Source organism: Haemaphysalis longicornis, unplaced genomic scaffold (genome assembly GCF_048455015.1).
Source record: "Haemaphysalis longicornis isolate Haplotype H1 unplaced genomic scaffold, Haemaphysalis longicornis Haplotype H1 scaffold_4, whole genome shotgun sequence".
In the NCBI taxonomy this organism is placed as follows: domain Eukaryota; kingdom Metazoa; phylum Arthropoda; class Arachnida; order Ixodida; family Ixodidae; genus Haemaphysalis; species Haemaphysalis longicornis.
In genome coordinates, this window is record NW_027526361.1 from 188299142 (window position 1) to 188318903 (window position 19762).

General features: G+C 48.5%; 1 protein-coding gene across 4 annotated transcripts in view; it reads left to right on the forward strand.

The window, feature by feature from the left end:
* Positions 1-19762, forward strand: part of LOC144179588 (trypsin-1-like) — a 127030-nt gene that overhangs the window by 84582 nt on the left and 22686 nt on the right. For 2 of the 4 annotated variants that reach the window (XM_077707999.1, XM_077708000.1), the window contains exons 2-5: positions 5882-6156; positions 10505-10678; positions 13194-13270; positions 18216-18316. In XM_077707999.1, coding sequence (XP_077564125.1) covers positions 5883-6156; positions 10505-10678; positions 13194-13270; positions 18216-18316 — 626 coding nt within the window. In that variant the 5' untranslated portion in view covers position 5882. The remainder of the gene's footprint in view (positions 1-5881; positions 6157-10504; positions 10679-13193; positions 13271-18215; positions 18317-19762) is intronic. The other 2 variants (XM_077708001.1, XM_077708002.1) reach the window with 2 other exon arrangements.

Genomic DNA, 19762 nt, shown 5'->3' on the forward strand with positions numbered 1-19762 from the left:
GCTTTTTGGAAAACAAGAAAAATTGCTTTTTTTCTTTTCGGAAGAAAAGTTTTATCGCCTAATGACCTAATTAATTGTCGTACCTGCAAACAATTACTTGCGCTATCACCTCAATTTCTTGCTTATATACTTCTGAGGTACAAACTGTACGAAAACATAGGAAAAAATAATTTTTTTTTGTCGAAAGAAGATTTTTAGGGCAGAAAGGCCTAGAACTTCCGGGGTCGTAAGGTGCTGTAGCTACAGATGGCGTGCGAGCAAGAGCAGAAAGTTTGCACCACTCGAGGGCGCGAACAATTAAGTCCTCGTGTGCCTCGAGGGCATGACGAGGGAATGATAAACCGAAGGGAAAGGGGCCCACAACTCTACTGCGTTGCCCACTGAAAGAAGGCGGACCTGGTGTGCGCACACACGGTGTTTCATATTGCACCGGGGGGGTCACGACTCCGGTGCTTTGCCGGTGGTGATCAACCATCAGTGTGCCGGGGTTTCATTTTTGGCTTGCAAGATGGGTTAGGGAACCGCACAATAAAATATGTTGATCAGTGTCGTAATGACCAGCAATAGGCGCTTGCAGCTTAAATTGCCCATACACCTATTCGATGCCCGCCTTCTTTGTCTGGCTTTCACGCTGATTTGTCCCATTTATTTATTTATTTATTTATTTATTTATTTATTTATTTATTTATTTATTTATTTATTTATTTATTTATTTATTTATTTATTTATTTATTTATTTATTTATTTATTTATTTATTTATTTATTTATTTATTTATTTATTTATTTATTTATTTATTTATTTATTTATTTATTTATTTATTTATTTATGTAGTACTGCCGACCTTCGAAACAAGGTCCTTGGCAGGAGTGAGCAATACAATATACAAATGACGCAGCATAGATGAACATGTAAATGAAAGCAGTGCACTGGGGTACTGCCAGCGAACCATACAGCCCCTAATACAAAATCAAGCCGAGGAGGAGCAAGAATTTGTACAACACTGCCCTTTCGTCGCGAGTCGCACGAACGCGTATTAAATGCCCGCCTGGCTTCTTTGCACAGCTCACGTGTTGCGCAAAAAGCTGACTTTAAAAAGCATGCTACGAGGTGAAGTATAACTCACGTGCCGTGTAGCGAAGCAGGCTTTTCAAGTTGCCGAAGAGGTTTGGCAAATAGAACGGAATGAGGGGAGGGAAAGGGGGTTAGGAGAGCACGAAGAGTTTCAGGGAGGTCTTCGTGTACTCCCCGAAAAGCTCCTGCGGAAGGCATGGGGTGCGCGGACCCTTATTGGCCGCGAGATCGCCATATAGGTGGCGACAGCGCCGCTCCGCTCGTGTGGATGCACCGCTAAGTGGTAGCGGGCGAATACACGCGGGGTGCGCGCTACGGGTCTCTTTCTAGCCGTATGCGCGCACGAAACTTGTAGACAGGAGTGGTATGTTCCTTTATATGCAGTGTCTTTAAAGTAATGGTGTAAACGAGCTTTAGTCGCTACGCTGAACAAGCGGGGGCCCGCAGGGAATCCCTGAACGACCGAAATAATGACACGGAAACTGTATGCCGTGGTTTGTAGCAAGCTTTTCTCCGATTGGATTTGATCTCTGGGTAAAAACAGAAATAAGGAAATGCTAGGAAGCACCAGTTTCGGGAATTCAGTTGACGTAAGCAGTTTCAGCTGTTCACATTGGTGACATGACACGTAATTGCATTTGTGGGAGGCGGAAAAGGTAACAGCATTTCACTGCTCCCACATTATTTAGAAGAGCTTGCGATACTCTTTATTTTTTTTATTTCCGAAGGCAATATAAAGTTCCTTAATTTTAACCTGCGCAGTGATGTAAATATCAACATTCAAACGAGTTTTTTGCTTGTGGCTATATTTATTTCAAATTTTGTGACATTGAAGGCAGGTCTGATGAATGACGCTGTCGCGTCAGATTTCGTCGCTAGTGAGGTTACGAAATAAATTATTAACGCGCCCAGCACAGCCAACACCTCACATCCAGCTATAGATTTTTGCAATGTGATTGACAGTATTACAGTGTCGTAAACAAAGCTTCTCGGATGCTCACCTTACAGTGAGCACAAATTTTCCATTACGGCTGCGCAGTTTACCATTTGTGTTCCCCATAAAATCTAAAAGCCTTTTTCAAAATGGTATTCTAAGCCGCAAAAACAGTGGGCGGAGCGGCGTTGACAACGCATCGCACGCGCACTTTGGAGCATGTGTCTCACATTCACGCGTACGACTAGTCGTGGCGACCGTCGTAACGATCAGTCGCATGCGAATCGCATGCACCAGTCGTCCATGTGTCTCGCGCTTTACTTTGTACACGGCGACTCGCCGCGCTCTCTAGCGGTTGTATTCGCTTTCAACCGATAGAAGGTGCGACGAGTCGACGCAGACCCTTGAAACTCAGACAACAAAGCGGGCCCTAACCGCAGCTGTTGAGGTAGTCGAAAGGTGGTGTTTTATCGTCCGCCAAAAACATTGGCCCTGAATATGCTGCCTTCGCTGCAGATGCCGTAGAAAGACGATACTCTTCTGCTCCCTCTGACACGTAAATAGCCCTCTTTTTTCTCCTCCCACCTCTCACACTTCTCGCTTCTCCCATGATAAACACTGTAGACGTTTGCTCAAGTCAATAGAGAGTATGTTCGTATGTTTCGTAGCTACGGTGTTGCCGGGACCCGACTGCGCCTGAGCGCGCGAAAAGGGCGAGGAAGCGCACCACACCATGACGAATGCACAGGGCAAGGGAAGGGCCGGGACCTTTTTATCCATCTATCCCCTCCCAAAAACCTCATAGCACAGCATAGCATAGCACATCATAGCACATCATAGCACATCATAGCATAGCATAGCATAGCACAGCATAGCATAGCATAGCATAGCACAACATAGCATAGCCTAGCCTAGCCTAGCCTAGCATAGCCTAGCATAGCCTAGCATAGCATAGCCTAGCCTAGCATAGCATAACATAGCCTAGCATAGCATAGCATAGCATAGCATAGCCAGCCCGCAGAACTAATCCACCGTACCGCGACGAATGCGCAAGTGCCCAGGCGGGTCCCGGTCAACACGGTAACCACGTACAAAACGGAGAATACGGAGTGCTTAAACTGTAATTGTATTTTCCCGCGTTCCACTGTTCGAGCGCCACCAAATAGAAGCTTTCGTTACTGCTGGGCTTGGAATGCCACAACGATCACTAGTTTCTTTTTGTATTTTTGGACCAAAATATTGTTTTCAATGCCCAAATACCAAGCCCATATCTATTTTCAGTTAAAAGAACGCTGCCTGTACCAGTTATGCATTGATGTTTTGTATCAAATATGTTTAATGTGTTTATATTGCTCAACGATGTTGACAAGCCTGAAGCGTGGTACCAGATTTATTAGGCTATGTTTGGGCCGGGTGGTTGACTCGAGGGACATATACAGAAACAGACAAAATTTTTGGGTTCAAGAAAGATTGTCGTGCGTTCGCGTCGGACCTGCCTGGCGGCATTGAATGGGTTGCACGAGTGAAAGTGTTGGGGGTTGTCTTTCGCGCGTCGGGCGAAGTGGCGAATGAGACATGGAGGCAGTTGAAAGGAAAGGCGGAGGCGCGGCTAGCGGTAGCTGCATCCTTCGACCTCTGTTTGCAGGAGCGCAGCTATGTGATAAAAGCCTGTGTGTCGGCAGCCTACTACTACGTAGCGAGGGTGGCGCGGCCACCACGGCATGCACTCAGGAAACTGGGAACTATGCTCGGCTCCTTTTTCTGGGGTGGGAAAACTGAAAAAGTGGCCCGCACTTGCTTGCGACTTCCAAGCAGCATGGGCGGTTTCAGTATCCCCTGTTTAGAAACTGAGTAGTCTCCTCGCAATAAGGAACTTGCTCAACCTAGCGAGTGATGCGGAATACCCGGGGCGAAAGCTCTGTGAGTTCTTCCTTGGCACTGACCGATCATTGTTTTTTGATGGTGTGCGGGTAGGACCGTCAGCCGAGCAGCCACCTCCGTTTTACAAGCACGTCATAAAGTCGTTCAGAAATTTGAGAACGCAACTCCCTGACATTGACGTCCTCAACACACCGCCGAGTAAAATTTGCGAAACCCTCGCAGTGACGCAGCTCACTCAGGACCAGCTCCGAAAGGGCAGGGCGGTAAGGTGGAAGCAGCTGACGGCCTCATTTTTACCGGCCGACGTCAGAGATTTCAGCTGCAACGCGGCTGGGGGGTCCTGCCCACGGCAGACCGCATCGCAGCATGGGGTGTGGCACCCTCCAACAGGTGCCCACAGTGCGGGCTGCGTGAAACGCTGCAGCATGGAATGTTCGATTGCCAGGTTGCAAAGACATACTGGAAATTGTTAGCTCGTATGTTTGGACAAAAACTCGACGCACGCACAAAGTCGCGCGACGCATTTGTTCTGTTTTTACTGTGCGTTGGTGCCCATCATCTGGAAAAGGCGTGGCTTTGCGGCTCTCAGAGCGCGGCCGCTAAAGTACATGTTTCCAATGCTTCGGAAAATGCGCTCGCGTCTATTCGATCACCTGGAGGCTGAGCTCGCCGCGCTGGGGGAAGAGCAGTTCCTTCAGCGGTGGTCCACACGGTTTATCCGCGTGGCATACAAACAAATAGAAGTGTCTATTCTACCCTATTGACTGTTGTATTGATCTTGACGTGTTGTCGTGAACTTTCGAGGATGTGATCTACAGTGGTCTTTCAGAGTAATTGTGCTTCTAATAGTGTGAGTACTAGTGAACTGTGGAGAACTGTGGAGTGAACTGTGTGTGTAGTGAGTGGTGTAGTGACTGAAGTGATACATGTAGTTTGTACGGTTTAGGCGACCCGTGTAGTATTGAGCACAGCGGGTCTTTGTATCGGCTATTAATAATTTTTTTTTGAGAGATAGCAAGATCACGCGGTGTCCGTTGGCATCGGCTGACTTCGACGGAGCTTCCTTCTGATGTTAGGGATTTCGGATGGTTGCGTGGCTGGCAAGTTCTTCCGACGTGTGACCGTCTGGCGAGATTCGGCATTGTGCGTTCCTCACGGTGCCCGCACTGCGGGCACATTGAAACATTGGAGCATGCCTTGTTTCAGTGTCGTGTAGCGGTAACGTTTTGGACTGTGCTAAGCAGGTTGTTTGGTGTTACACTTAGAATGAGCACACGTTCAAATGACACGTTGGTGAACTTCCTGATGTGTTCTGGGGTTTTTGTATTGTGGCGAAAGCGGGGTGCCGCGTGTCTTCGCGCCCGACCGCAACGGGCGATGTTTCCACTGCTGTGGCGTGTGCAGTCAATCCTTATGAGTCACTTGGAAAATGAGTTGGCAGTTCTAGGCGAAGAAGCCTTCCTGTTACGCTGGTCCACGCGTTTCATAGTGGCCAGGAACAGCATCCTGAGCATCACTATTGTGCCGTAGTGACTTTCAACGAGTTTATGAACTCTTTCTGTGAACGCATGTGGACTTTTTATGGATTGATTTCGGAGTAGCTTGTTTTACCACCATAGACATTTGTCGTGCAAAGTGTTGACTGCCCGGAGTACTTGGAAACTGATTGGATTTTGTTTTTCTGTTTTTCGGGCAGCGCTGTTACCACTTGTCGCTGCGTGCTGATATGTGGTTTTATAATAAATTCTCTTCTCGTCTTTTATAACGAGGCCAGCTGCACTGAACTACGTGCGCCATAAATTGAGTTTTTTTGTGTTGTGTAATTTGGGCACGATAAAACGAGCCGTACGGAACAATTATTTTCAGATTGCGCATAAAAAACACCCTGTATTTACAATAAAGTGCTGTTTTTATGTGTGTCAGGTCTGTGGGGGCGTGCGAGTGTGTGCCCGTGCTAATACGTTGTGCTACCCTCTTCTTGCTCTCCGCGCAGCATGTGCCGGGGGCGCTGGACGGCCGTGACGTCATCGGCGGCTGTTGCGGCGGCGCTCGCGGCGCTCTGGCTGGGCGCCGTGCAGGCGGGCGGCCAGCCGGGGAGCCAAGATGGCGGCCTCCTGCGCCAAGGTAACAGCGCCTGGCACCCGGCGGCCGGTCCGTTCGACAATCCCTGGACCTCCCCCCACCCGGTGGCGGCACAGGGCCGCGGCAAGGCGGCGCTCGATGTCCAAACCCTTACCAATATCGTCAACGTGGCGCGCTATATCCTCTGTGAGTGCCCCCACTCCTGCCCCCCACGCCAAGCTTGCACGCGCATGCGCAGATCGCTAACACGTGCACGGCTTGCCTGCAACCACGTCGCATGAGGAGCTCACGGCACAGTTTAACACAAGCAAAATAGAAGTCCGTCAGCGATCCTGTGTTGCCGCTCATCTAGGTATTCTTGTGGCAAACTTTTGTAAAACAAAGTAATCGGGACATGTTCGCATAGGTCACATATAACAGCGCTCTCACGAGAACCTACATTTATATTAGTTCTTCGTGCAAAAAAGAAAGACGAGTACTTTGAAAAAAAAAAAAAATAAAATCCCTATCATCTTCACCACTATCATCTTTTTCTTTCGAAATCATCTTCATTACTTTTGGTAGCTGTCACATAGAACAATTCGGGCGTGGTATCCACCTCCTGGACGAGGTATCCGGAAGTGTACGACATGCGTAGTGACAAGAAACGCAAGTGGCCTTTCGTATTACGAACTCACTTGCAGGTAAAGCTATCTATGTCAACCTGGCGATAATATTGCTGTCCCCATCAATTTTAAAGTCCTCTAACGCCGGCGCAAATTCAGTTCCAGGAAGGAATGTACAAGGGCAAATGTGTTCACATGAAGAACTATTATGTTTTCGTCACCCTGCGTACATATAAAAACTTTGCAACAACACGCATAAATAAGGTAAACGAGGAAACACAATGTATGACGAATAGCTGGGGGATTCAGTTTCTTGCGCGAGATGGTCTCACCGGCACAAAGTGCTTATTCCCACCCAATAACCCCCTTTTCCCATCGTGGTATCCCGGAACCTTCCATAATCCCATCTAGCCAATCAGCGGCGCGTTCCTTGCTCCTTCCCACCACCAACCACACACCTCACCCTCTCCACTTGTCTGCCAATCAGCTCTCGGCAAACTGTGTTGTTCGTACTCTTTTCCATCTATGTCACGCTGAACATCCCACAGTTCCCGCATGCTTCCCCATGGTCTTCGGGCAGTGACCGTAAGTCAGATAAGGGTAGAGGCGACACCAAGCGACATGGGGTCAACGAACTCCCGACACTATGAAGAAATGTAGCCGATAACGTAATCTACCCAAGCCAGCTTGATGAGGAACACTTTTGCGGCTAGAACGGGTTGTTAGCACTGCACAACCGAGAAACGCTATATTAACTGTGTGTAAAAAGAGGTCGGATCCTCAGTCAATGGACTGCACAGAATTACGTTAACGTGTGGCGGTAATTCAAACGGGGCGACAGTTGTCATGGCGGCGCCCTCGGCGACCTATTTCAACCTGCTCTGTTTTTTTTCTGGGATAAGCGGTAAATGGCCCCGGAACGCTTGAAAGCGGTACAGCTTCTTAGCAGGCACGCTTTGAAGGGGGCACGCGTGTGCGAGAACGCCGGTACGTTCGCGCAGACAACGTCATTGTTGTAGGAAAAAAAAAAGAACGGTGTCTCTGTCTGGCATCTAAGAAGTGACCGGTCCATTGCTAAATACGGGAATTGAAGGAGAGCTGATGACATGTAATGGCTGTGGCGGTGGAATTTTGTCGACAAGAAGTGCCTAGCTCGCCATTGAACAAACGACAAAACACATGCGCGGGGAACAACGCGTTCGCCCACGCCTTTTTCCCTCTCCGAAACCGGCCCGTAGCCTTTATGCGGGGTCTTGACGGGTTCCGGACTGTTTTCCCGATAAGAAAAGAGCGCGCGGAAACGCGTCGTTTTCAGCATATGTGTTTGGCCCGTAAAAAAAAAAAAAAAAAAAAAAAAAACAAACAAGAGACACTGAAGTCTTAATACAATCTGCCGTCGATCGATAGATTAGCTCACCGAGAACCCGAATATACCAAACCTTACGCGTAGCTTTTTTTTAAGCTAGAATATAGCGAAAACGTGAAGACAGGTACTGCTGCCATTCGCCGCGAGGTCGACACATTGTAGCGACAGCGTCGCGCCGCTTGTGTGGATACTCCGCTGAGCGGTAGCGGGAGAATGCACATTGTGGGCGCGCTTCGTGCCTTTTTCGCGCCGTATGTGCGCATGAATGGTGCATACAAGAGTGGTATGCTGTAGTTCGGTTCCTCAACGTTCAATGTATTGCATGGAAGGAGCAATAAGCTTTTATCGCTACGCCGAAAAAGAGGCGACCCACCGGGAATTTCAGAACGGCCGCAATAATGAAAATGAATCGGTACGCCGTGGCCCGTAGCAAGCTCAATCTTTTCCGAGCATGACTTTGAACCTTCAATATAAACAGAAACAGTAATCAGGAAACCTCGATCTCTGAAATTCAGTTTGCGACAGCAGTTTCAATCGCTTTCAGTGGTAGCATGACGCATTAATGCATTTGTGGGATGCCTTGAAACGGTAACAGCACTCAACTGCCCCGACATTTTTCGTAGGAGCTTAGGATATTCTTCTGTGTGTTCGAAAGGACGGACACATGTTCGTCCGAGTCACCCGGTTTCCGACGCGGCGCGTCAAAACATCTAGGAGGTTGGATGCGCGAGTGAGCCGCTGGTGCGGCGGGTCAAACCGGTTTTTGAGGCGGAGACGCGTGCGGTGACGCGTGCGTTTCCGCCATGTGTTCACTCACTAAAACGGAAATCGCAAGCGTGACGGCGTTACGATGGGCTCTTAGGGGGCGTAGCTCTTATGGGGCTTTTATGGGGCTCTTATGGAGCGTTGGAAATAGTGCAGTTCGCGTTTTCTTTTGAGAACGCAAATATGAGTGCAGCATTACATCCTTTTGCCTAATCCCTCAGAAGGTTATTTTGTAATACCCCTGTCACACTGGCATTTTCAATCCGGATTGAAGCGAAGCGCGCTTGACTTTTCGAGCGCGCTCTACGCGCCGCCGATACTATACGGCACGTTTCAGTCTCCGTTGAGAAGTTGCACCGGTTTCACTCACGTACGCCAGATGGCGCGAAAAATTTAATTCGCGGCCGGCGTCTGGTAACTGCGTGGTCGTAGGTATACGTAACTGTATGAACGCTACCGCACGCTTATTTGGTTCAAGTTATTGATACAATTTATGGCATTAGTTGAAGTTGTCAACTTCTGTGCCATTACGCAGTGGGGACGAGAGTATCAGCGCTTTCGTCCGATCGCGATTGGAGACCTCAATCGCGCTTGGAAACCAGGACTGAGTTCGAGCGGGATAGGGCTCGACCGCGATTGAAACTGCCGTGTAGCAGCGCCCAATACGGATTGAGCTCGATCCGGAGCGACGAAATGGCGACTGAAAGTGCCCGTGTGACCGAGATATAAGCCCCACTGCTCTCTCAGGAAAGGTCAATAAAGACAGAAGTTTTCCTACATTTGTGAGGAGAAAAATTAAATCTCATTCCCTTGCGTGAAGGCGCATAACCAGCCGAGCTGTTCGTGGGTTAGAGCTCCTCGCGCACACCTCGCAGGCACACTGCGAGGTCAGATGGTGCTCGCCTGCTCCCGCTATTAAATGTCAGGCATTGTGGTAACAGGACGGAGGTCCCCGGGGAACCGCAAAAGATCATACACCGCCAAAGCAAGGCCGAATTGGTTGGCCACTAAGTACCGCTCATATAGCCTCGTAGCGCCGGCCAAGCGTTCAGCGTTCAGTTTTTCGCCTCACGGTATTCGGGGTGCCGATGCGCCTCGGGCTTACGCTTAACGTCCGCGGCCAGATCGTCGTCGGTGGTTTCCTTCCGCCGTCTTCGCACCACTTGCCGCCTCCGCTCACGGCGGCGCTCTTCTTTAGCATGCTGCTTTTTCTGGCTGCGCTCGACACGCGTCTTGTACATACGTCGGCCGGAACGCAACTGGGATAAGGTTGCATTTCATTGAAATGGTGCGCAGTTATTATTGGTATCATGAATGGAACGGGAGGTCTTATGACACGCTTTGGATATCCCCGACACATGCACATTTTGTTTATTTTGTACGTCAATTTAATACATTCGCAATATGCCCGCGCACTATTTTTCTAAACGTGAGCCTTCCATAGTAAGCGAAGCAGACAGAGGCTAGAATTTTCCTGCGTTTTAGTTCATATTATTTGGGTGTTATTTCAACTGCATTGCTTTGCGTTCCTATCTGTATAGCTCCAAGAAAATAAAACCGTGGCCTACGTAACGCTCAATTTATTTTTTTAATGCATGTTGAGTTTTCTATTTTTGTGGAAGAATGAGCGCAATCAGTAGTAGCGAGGTACGATGCCCCGTGTGCCCAATGAAGCGGCTGCAAGAAAATTACTCTTGACGCGACCTTCGGGGGGTGCAATGTTGGCTAAAAGGGTGTGATATTTTTCGCCCCCCCCCCCTCCTACATCCTTGCCCTTCCCCCTCCTCTTGACATGAAGCAGCGTTCCCGCAGAAGTGCTTCTACCGGGGCAACGCCTACTCGTGCGGCCTGGGCCTCAGCTGCTGGATCCAGGGGAAGAGGCCCGTGGACCTGTGCAACGGAGGCATCATCTGGAGCTGCTGCGTGCCCAGGAACGCCGAGCCGTCCAAGGCTGGCATGGTCAAGGACGCTCGTAAGCCACATGCGCCCGTGGGCCCCTTGTGCTGGTTCACACGGATGGTTTAACTAGTGGAGAATATTGTGGAACGTTGGCAGTGTGTTGAATGCTAATTATAGATGCGAGCAGATATTATAAATAAATGTAATGGGAAAACAAGAAAACTCAACACTAACTTCAAGGAGTACTGACACGAAAATTTTATGTTTCACTTTTATTGCTTTTATCGATGCCTAATGGTCTGGCGAACCCAAAACAGCACTTTAAATACTCCAGTGTGCGATAATTAATTACATTGAACGGCCTGAAAATTGTTTGCATCAAATTCCCGCGCTTTCATACCGAAAGGCGCATATGAGAGAATCCCGGCATGATCTCACCGCTTTCTTTGTGCGGACGTCAAAACACTGCGGAGGCCGGCGGGGGCGTTGTTTCGACCGCGCCACCGCCGGAGATCAAAGGCTGAGCTGCCTGAAGGTGCTAGACCTACCATTGCGGCGGAAATTCGACGACCGCTTTTCAATAAAAGTCCTGGTGACGACTTCTACTGCGATTCCGGACTATATTATCGCTTCCTTTCCCGTGTGCGGAACTTTATTTTTGCCAACAGTGCCTTTCTTGCCTGTAGCTCTGACTACGTGCACCCGCTTGTGAATGCGGCGGCGCCCGCTCGCCGCTCGCGGGGCCGCGTTCGTGAAGTGACGTCTGGAGATTTTGACGAGAGCGGTCACGTCACTTTTTTTGGCTTTCACGGGAAGATGTCACGCTTGATGTCCATTCGCTGAGTGCCGCTCCGCGCGCTTTTCCGTCGGCGGGATAAGTGAGATCCAATCGAAGTATGTTCTTCGCGTCGCAGGCCGCTCATATTTCATCCAGGGTATTCTCTTGAGTAAAGGAAGCGAACTGTGCAATAATATTAACGCGAAAATTGGTGTCAGTACTCCTTTTTATGAATGCTATTTTACTTCTCGGCGCATTTTGTCATGCTCGATTGCTAATGGCAGCGTCATCAATTGCATTCCTTTGTCCGGATAGTTGTCCTGAAGCATATTTTCCGGATAGTTGTGAATGGCCGCAAGAAACATTGAACAGTTTCATTATCCAGCAGTCTCCAGCAATGGAAGCGCGCTGTTTGTTGCCACCTTTGTGCACCGTATTTTAGCACTGGTTTCCACTTTCCAAAAAACCCGTAATCTAACTGGCACGTCAGCCAACAGTTTAACATGAGCACGTCACTGCCTGTTATAGAAACCATTGCTTTGGAAAATATGCAAGACATCTGGGTCGTAAGAAAATTGATTGATTGATTGATTGATTGATTGATTGATTGATTGATTGATTGATTGATTGATTGATTGATTGATTGATTGATTGATTGATTGTAGGGTTTTACGCGCCGACGGAACGTAGGTCATGCAGCGCGCCGTAGTGGAGGGCTGCGGATTAATTTTGACCTTCCTGGAGATCTTCAACGTGCGCCCAAATTTCAACCACAGGGGTGTTCTCGCTTTTCGCCTCAATCAAAAAAGCGGGCGCCGCGGCCGGGAATCGAACGCGTCCATGGGCTCAGCTGCACAACGCCTTAGCCACTGAGCCCCCGTGGCGGGTCTAGTAAGAATATATTTGTTGTATGGTAGACGAAAAGCAGCGCGGGAGGGTGAGAAACAGAGAAGTCGTTGTACTCAACAGTTGCGAGAACTCACTAACCTGCCTTGTAGCGCTGGTATGCTTCCCATCTCGATATAACCAGCGAACCCGACGTTTTTGTCTTAAGCTTTGCCGAATGCTCTCAGCCATCCGAAAAGGGAGCCGAAGCTCTATTCCGTGTAAGTTTAACATATTAGGGCGAAAGCTCTGCTACGCGACATCTTTCAAGTTCATTCATCGCGTAGTAATCACCTTCAGCCGCCGGCGCGCAAGTTGCGTCTACCATTCTTCGTAAGCAGCGGCTTTATATCGCTCCGCTGCCTAGTACCTTCGCCGCTTTAATATCACGTGACCTGGCGAGGGTGACACAGCTGCTTCGTGTGTGCCTTACCACCCAGCGGAGGCTGGGCTGTCTGTGCATGCGGTTCAGTGCAAGCGAACCACCTGACTTGGCGAGGGTTTAACGAGTAATATATGAAAACACTGGCCGACTGAGCTTACAGGAAGCGAGGCTCGAGAATGCACGAAAGCACTGCTTTGTCGGCCTCCGTCTCGCCATTGGTGGCACGCCGGCTGGGCTGTCTGACGACAGGATGAATCCAATCATCCAGCAGAAACAGCTAGGAGGCAGGCAGCGAAATCTCAAGCACTGTCTGCATACCCTGTGCGCATAGTCTTTGCTTCCGGTGTTAAACCGGAGCAGTGTTAAACCTGGGCCATTTGTTTCACCGGTTTGCCTCTTGCGGAAAATTTTACGGCGTGCTTGCTACAAAAATGTGAACATGTATGTTACGTTTGGGTTAACAATGCGAAGTGTGTTTCTATTGTTGTTTCGGTTTATTTCTCTTTTGCGAGTGTTTATTACACACCAACCTCGTTTCAGTGTGCGGAAAAACCTATCTGCGGAACTCCAAAGTGGTCGGTGGAGAAAATGCTAAGTTTGGTCAACAACCTTGGCAGGTAAGAGTCGGCTCGACGTACTGTGTTCTCACGCATTGGACGCCATTCATTTGCTTCTTTTGCATCTTATGGCTCACACAGTTTCGCTTATCTCAGAAACACTAATAATGAAAACATTTCGACGCTTACGCATTCTGCACCCCCCCCCCCGTTCACCCAACACTCACGAAAGTTCATGGGCTCTAAATCATTCCTGCACGTTCACTCGTTGAGACACAGTCGCACCCACGCTGACAGTGGCTGCCTGTCTTGAAGCTCAGTGCGCGCTCATACGCTACCTCGGGCAATCTTCGCGGGGTGACCAGTTTTGACCTTGAGAGGTAGAGGTCAAACCACACCCCCTTCCTCAAGCGCCCGGCACGGAGCAGCGGCCCGATGGCAGGGAGAGACAGGCGGCAGGCGAGAGATTGGCGAGGAGGGAACGGAGACTTGCGCGGGACCCGTGTCGCCACCTGGCGGAGGAAGGCTAGGAGTATGCGCTGCAGCGATAAGCCCGTACCACGAAGAAAGGCGAGGAGGCCACGTGCGGCGCAGAGCCGTGTGCGATGGAGGGTGACGAACATTAACGTGTGGTCGCTCCTACAGCGGCAGTGAAGCTTTCGCTATCCGCTAGGGTGAAGCAAAGCTAAACCACAGCATTTTTTATGCTGAGTAAGGAGCACAAGCGCACTTCGTGAATTGGGCTGCCGACCAGTGGTTCAAGGTCGGCAGCCGTTTTTGCTAACTAGCAGGTGACTAAGAGAGGTCAACAGGTGATTAACAGTTGACGAACCGAGAGGTGGTCACTGTTGACCTACGAGTGAGGACCCATGGGTGACTTATCAGCGAGAACTCACCAGTAACGGGTTGGTGGGTTATTGAAATGTCATGCGTGAGTTACTAGCACGTCCTTAGGGAGCATATCCTTACCCGTGTGTCACTAATAATTTATGGGCCATCTTTGGTGACCCAGCAGCAAGAAGACGCGACAAGTACTGAGGGACACCGCTAAATCGGTGTCTTCCAGTCGTGCACATTCGACAGTGGCGAAATGTGCCATGTGTCGAATGGCATTATGAAATCTGTCGTTCTAGCAAGGCACCATTAAACGATATGTCTTTTGTTGTCATACATTCGAAAGGCCAATTAGGGCCACGGGGCAAAAAAGGAAGGAAGGAAGAATGTAGAAGAAAGGCAGGAAAGTTAACCTGGCTAGAGCCTAGTTTGCTATCCTGCACGTGGGAAAGGGGAAATGGGCGAAAAAGAGAGGAAAAAAAAGAGGAAAAGTTGGACCAGACACGTATGCCCAGCACTGAGGCACTGACAGTGATTGACACTGGAGGCTCTCAGTCTATAGCCTAGTGTTCAAGTTCGTCGCCCGTAGAAAACGTAACAGTTCCTTAGTCGCCTTCTGAGCGGATGACTGAGAAGGCCAGTGGCCCAGAATCTTATCCTCCGAAAAAAAAAAATTCTGTAAAAAATTCAGAGAATTATCTAATAACGCGTAGCAATATTATGCAGCTTGTGTGAGTTATTTCAGCGATTTTTTTGTTTTTTTAATAAATCCTGCCCGACCAATTATCTCCATTTGCGCTATCATAACGACTAGATGTGAAACTTTAGCGAAATCTGCAATATTGTGGAAATACATTGCGTTACATGGTTCGCCATTTTCCGTAACTGCTTCATATTTTTATAATTGTTCTAGTTATTCAAAATTTCATTCGACAAATTATCTCCATTTACGCTATTGCAACGATTACAGTGGAACTTTCCGGAAATCTGCATTATTGTGTAAATGCCATTCATTATAGCTGTGCCATTTCCCGCAATTCTTTCTTATTTTATAGTTTTTCAAAATTTTGTCCGACCAGTTATCTCTATTTACGCCATTACAACGATTACATTTGAAACTTTCGTGAAATCTGCATTATTGTGGAAATGAAGGGTGTTACACGGTTTGCCATCTTGCGTAATTATTTTACATTTTTACAAATTTTTTAATATGTCAAAATTTCGTTTGAGCAATTATCTAGGTTTACGCTATTATGAGTATTACAGGTGGAAGTGTAACGAAGTCTGCATTATTGTGAAAATGCAGGGCGTTGCACGTTCCGCCATTTTCTGTAATTTTTTATAATATTCTTATTTTTATGTTTTTCGAAATTTCGTTCGACCAATTATCTCCCTTTACGCCACTATAGCGATTACAGGTGGAACTTCCGCAATGTCTGCATTTTTGAGCAAATGCAAGGCATTACACGGTTCTTACTGTGGAGGTACTGGGCAAAGAATGCTACGCATTAAAACCAGCCCGGAAGCAGCGGCAGTGCGGCGGCATCTCATCGGAGGCACTGAGTTGAGAAGTGCTATCGCATTTGTACAAGCTATGTAACGCTCTCGCTGCCTGTGTACAATTGTATATAAATGCAGCTTCAAATCACCGTCGGCTTAGCACAGTCGGCTTACCCACCTTAGCGCAGTACCGCCCAGTCGGCGGCTGCAGCGCGGCCGTTGAGGGGGCTTCTCTGGGCGGCATTGGATTACCGGCGTGACGTCATCAAGGCGGTGCGTGGAAAAGGGTCGCACTACTCTTCGCTCCCTGCGGGAGTTATATATAGAGGAACTCTACTGGAACCCGATTTGCAGCGCCACCTACCTACCAGCGTGCCATGCTCGGACGTCACCTTACTTTGCCGCCTGTGGCAAGGTGTTGCGTTCCGCAATGCATACTCTTTCACTGTTGGTATGGTGAACAGCCCTGCCTGTGATGTGTGCGCCACCGAAGAGACCATTGTACCATTCTGACCGATCCACAACGCCGAGGCAGCAGCTCTTCACCACACTCTGAAAGCTATACGGCCACCGCTTTACAGCACCGATTATTTTGGATCACAGACGTCGCCCGTCACAGTCCCAAAAAGGCTACAAAAGCATTCATTCGCTTTTTGAAGGATGCGGGTCTATCTGAACGATTGTAGGAACGTGACTAGCGTGCAGCGTCCTTCGTTTGGCCAATTTTGCCAGTTTACCGGCTTAGTGCATTTTTCGTGGGCATTTTTGATTGCTTCGTGCGTGCTTTGCGCTGTCATTGTACTTACCATTCCCACGCCTTTTATTTCTGATTTTCTTCCTCATTTTCTCTCTTGTAATGTGTACCTCTGTCCTTACTTTCCCTTTCAATCCCCGTATACCCCCATCCTCATGTGTAGCGTAGCCAACTGGACAGTTCCCTGGTTGACCTCCCTACCTTTCCTGCACTGTTCCTTCCTCCATCCCTTCCTTCTGGAATTGTATCGCTCCACCACTAAATATACGAATTGTTACCTGAGTGCAGTTGCCATCTGAAGACCCGCCCCCGGTTCTGGCACTTCTGCGAGAATCTCACCGTTATTGCTATCCGTCTTCTCATTTAAAAACTGTGGTTGATTTCTCTGTCATAAGTATAGCTAAAACACGAAAGTGAAATGTGCGGCAAAATCTGCTGCTGAGGATGATTTGCTGGTCGGCGACTGCTTTGTGGGTGTGCTTGGCGAGCGACGTCCTGCTGGCGGGTCGTTTCAGGAAAAGTGTACTGACGTCACTGCCTTGACGGATATGACGTCAGTGAAATCTTGGGGTGTCGCGCTTTCGTGTTAAACACTTTCGTGTTAAAATGTAAGACGCGAAAACGGACAACCCTAGTGTAACGTACTTTTTAGTACTAAAGGTTGCTTTCCCGAAAAAAGACCGTGTGTGCAGGGGTGCACCCTTTACAGACCGCTTGCTTCGTTGTACTGGCGCCACTTCCGTGACGGATATGATGTAAGCGAAATGCTCGTGTATTCGGGAATGAAACACTTTCGTGTTAAAAAACGTACAGGCTTTACGTCACACCAATTCTCGAAATACGTTATATGGCAAAGAACACGACGGCAGTGCATTACCGGGAAGCAGCCGTTATGTTCAGGGCAGATCGAGACATTCGGCGCAACATTATTACCGTAATATAGCCTAGAGTGTGACAATAACAGAGGGCAGAGAAACGTGCTCTCTCCTGGTGTTAAGCATATTTCACAGCGTATCGCTGCAGACGTTCGACGACGATACGTCCGCGGCTGTGATGTGCGATACTGCCTTAAAGGAGCCATGAAAAGAAAACACAACTTTGTTTAATTTGAAAGAACTAGAATTCAACAAACAGCCACAAAACAAAATGTTTTTTAACGAAAATAAAGCAAGAAGTATTTAAAAACTTTCAAATTTTGCGCCACAGTGACTGACGTGTTATGAGCAAGAATGACGTCATACGGGCCAACAATACAACATAACTTTGAGTGCGTTAACTGCACGTTAGCATTCAAGTGATGCGGTCAAATGGAACTGGAGGCCCCATTACAGACGTCCAGTCATGTTCCGTCGCGACAGGTCAGTTAGGCGGCTGCCAATCGCACAAACAAGGTTCCGTGACGTCATAGAAAAGTTGCGGGAAATTGGCTAGGGGGTCGCGACGGCTTCAGATGTTTTCTTCAATATCTCCGTTATTTGTTCGAAGATTGCGATGATATTGGCATAATTGTTATCGGGACTAAGCAGTCTTTCTAATAAACCCAACTTGTATTTTGTCTTCATGGCTCCTTTAAGCGGCTACCACATGGAGCGTTTTGCTCGCGGCCGTCGCCGTCCCGTGGTGGCGGCGCGAAAAGCGTTGGAGAGCGCAATTTACCCCACCTACGTCTGCCAGATTACAGTGTAAGCTAAAAAACCGCCTAATTGGTCCGATTGAGTATTTCTTTTTTGATTTCAGTCCTCTCCAACGTCCGTGTTACGTCGCCACTAGGAGACGCCGACGGCCGCCAGACACGGGCGAAACTCTCCATGTGGTTGCCGCTTTGTGTCATATTGTTTACAATACGTGCAGGCTCCTTTTCGATCCAGCGTTAACTGTGGGGGAGGGTGGCACGTTTTCAAGGAAAATGCATTGCAGGCGGCCGTCGTGAAGAGGAGCTTCTTGTCACAGAAGATCTCGTGCGGAGGAGCGCTGGTCCACGAGCGCTGGGTGGTCACCGCGGCGCACTGTGTCGACAGGTGAGAGCAACAAGCATCACCCCATACCTTCGGCTCTTAAAGGCCAACTGCACTCAAGATTTAATCCACCTGAAAGACTTATTTTCGTATACTCTGCCTAAAAAGACTCCAGGATACAAAATATAACAGCTCAAATACGCTTATCTACGGCGCAAACGGCTGTCAAAAATCGGCGATTTTGAAACAGAAACTCAGAAGAGCGCGGCCATTACAAGTGACGTTGCAGTTGGCGCAGCGGGCGCAGGCGGCGACCGAGCGGGCGCAACCGGCCGGCCTTACGGAGCGTACCTCCGCGCTACGTATCCGCCTCGCAGCAAAGCGCCCATCGGAGCAGTGTTGCCAGGTCCTCAGAGCAAAAATGCGCCGGAAATTTGTCCAAAGTAGCCAGAAAAGTCGCCACTTGTAGCTGAAAGTTTTGTTAGTCTCCAAAAAAAAAAAAAAAAAAAAAAAAGAAACGCCATTTTTGGCAAGTGTATTTCTCGGTGGTTTCCTTAGAGAAAAAAACCAACAATTCTCGTAAAATCAGCACAATCGATCAACATTTCATTCATTTCCATGGTACGGGAAAGCAGTGCGTCTTGATCATCTATATCGAAAATGAAAACATCGTGAACAAATCGAAGTTGACCAGAACAAAGTAAATGTCACGCCTGCATAAAGAGATAAGTTGCTAGCCAATAAAGAACCAATCGCGCAAATAAACTATCTTTTATTGTTCCAATCCAATCTAAGGAGACTGCAGGGTTTTCTATGGCGGCATTTATAGTCGGCACTGACTCAGCAGGAATAATCGAACAAAACATCGAACATCACTGTGAAACCAATCAGCTACCTTATGTCACTGATAAATATCGTTGTTCACTTTTTCCACCATATCTCGCGGCACTTGAAATTTAGCACGAGTCACACCTCTCATGCGTAGTGCAAACTTTATTTAGGAGGATTGCAACAAGCCGCTCGTGGCCCATTCTACTTATCAAGCCCGCCTTCGCCAATGTGACGGCCCAAAATACACGTTCCGCTTCAGCATATCACAAGGGCAAGACCAGCAGATTCACTGCAGCTGCAGCGATGTCCTGCATGGGATTTGCACCCGACGGATCCTTAAATTTGTCCACCGTGGTCCACAATTCAATGGCGGGCATGTCCGCGTTGACGCTTTCTACTTGTCGCAGGTATCTGACTTGTTCTTCGATGCGGTGCTCTGAGCAACAAAACAGGCTATTTGGCAGCGTTTTGAGTCCCTGCATAGCATGCGGTCCTAGAATCGATTGTCTGCTTATCGCTCGCAATTTGCGGACTAGTGACGTTGAGCTCGGAAGGCGTTTCTGCAAGTCGCACGAGCATGCTTTAATGAAAGCGGAGCACCGTCTTCGGGGCTGACGCGCATTCCTTGGAGATGCTCTAGAAAACTGCTTCCCAGATCAGCGTCATGTATGGCAAGAA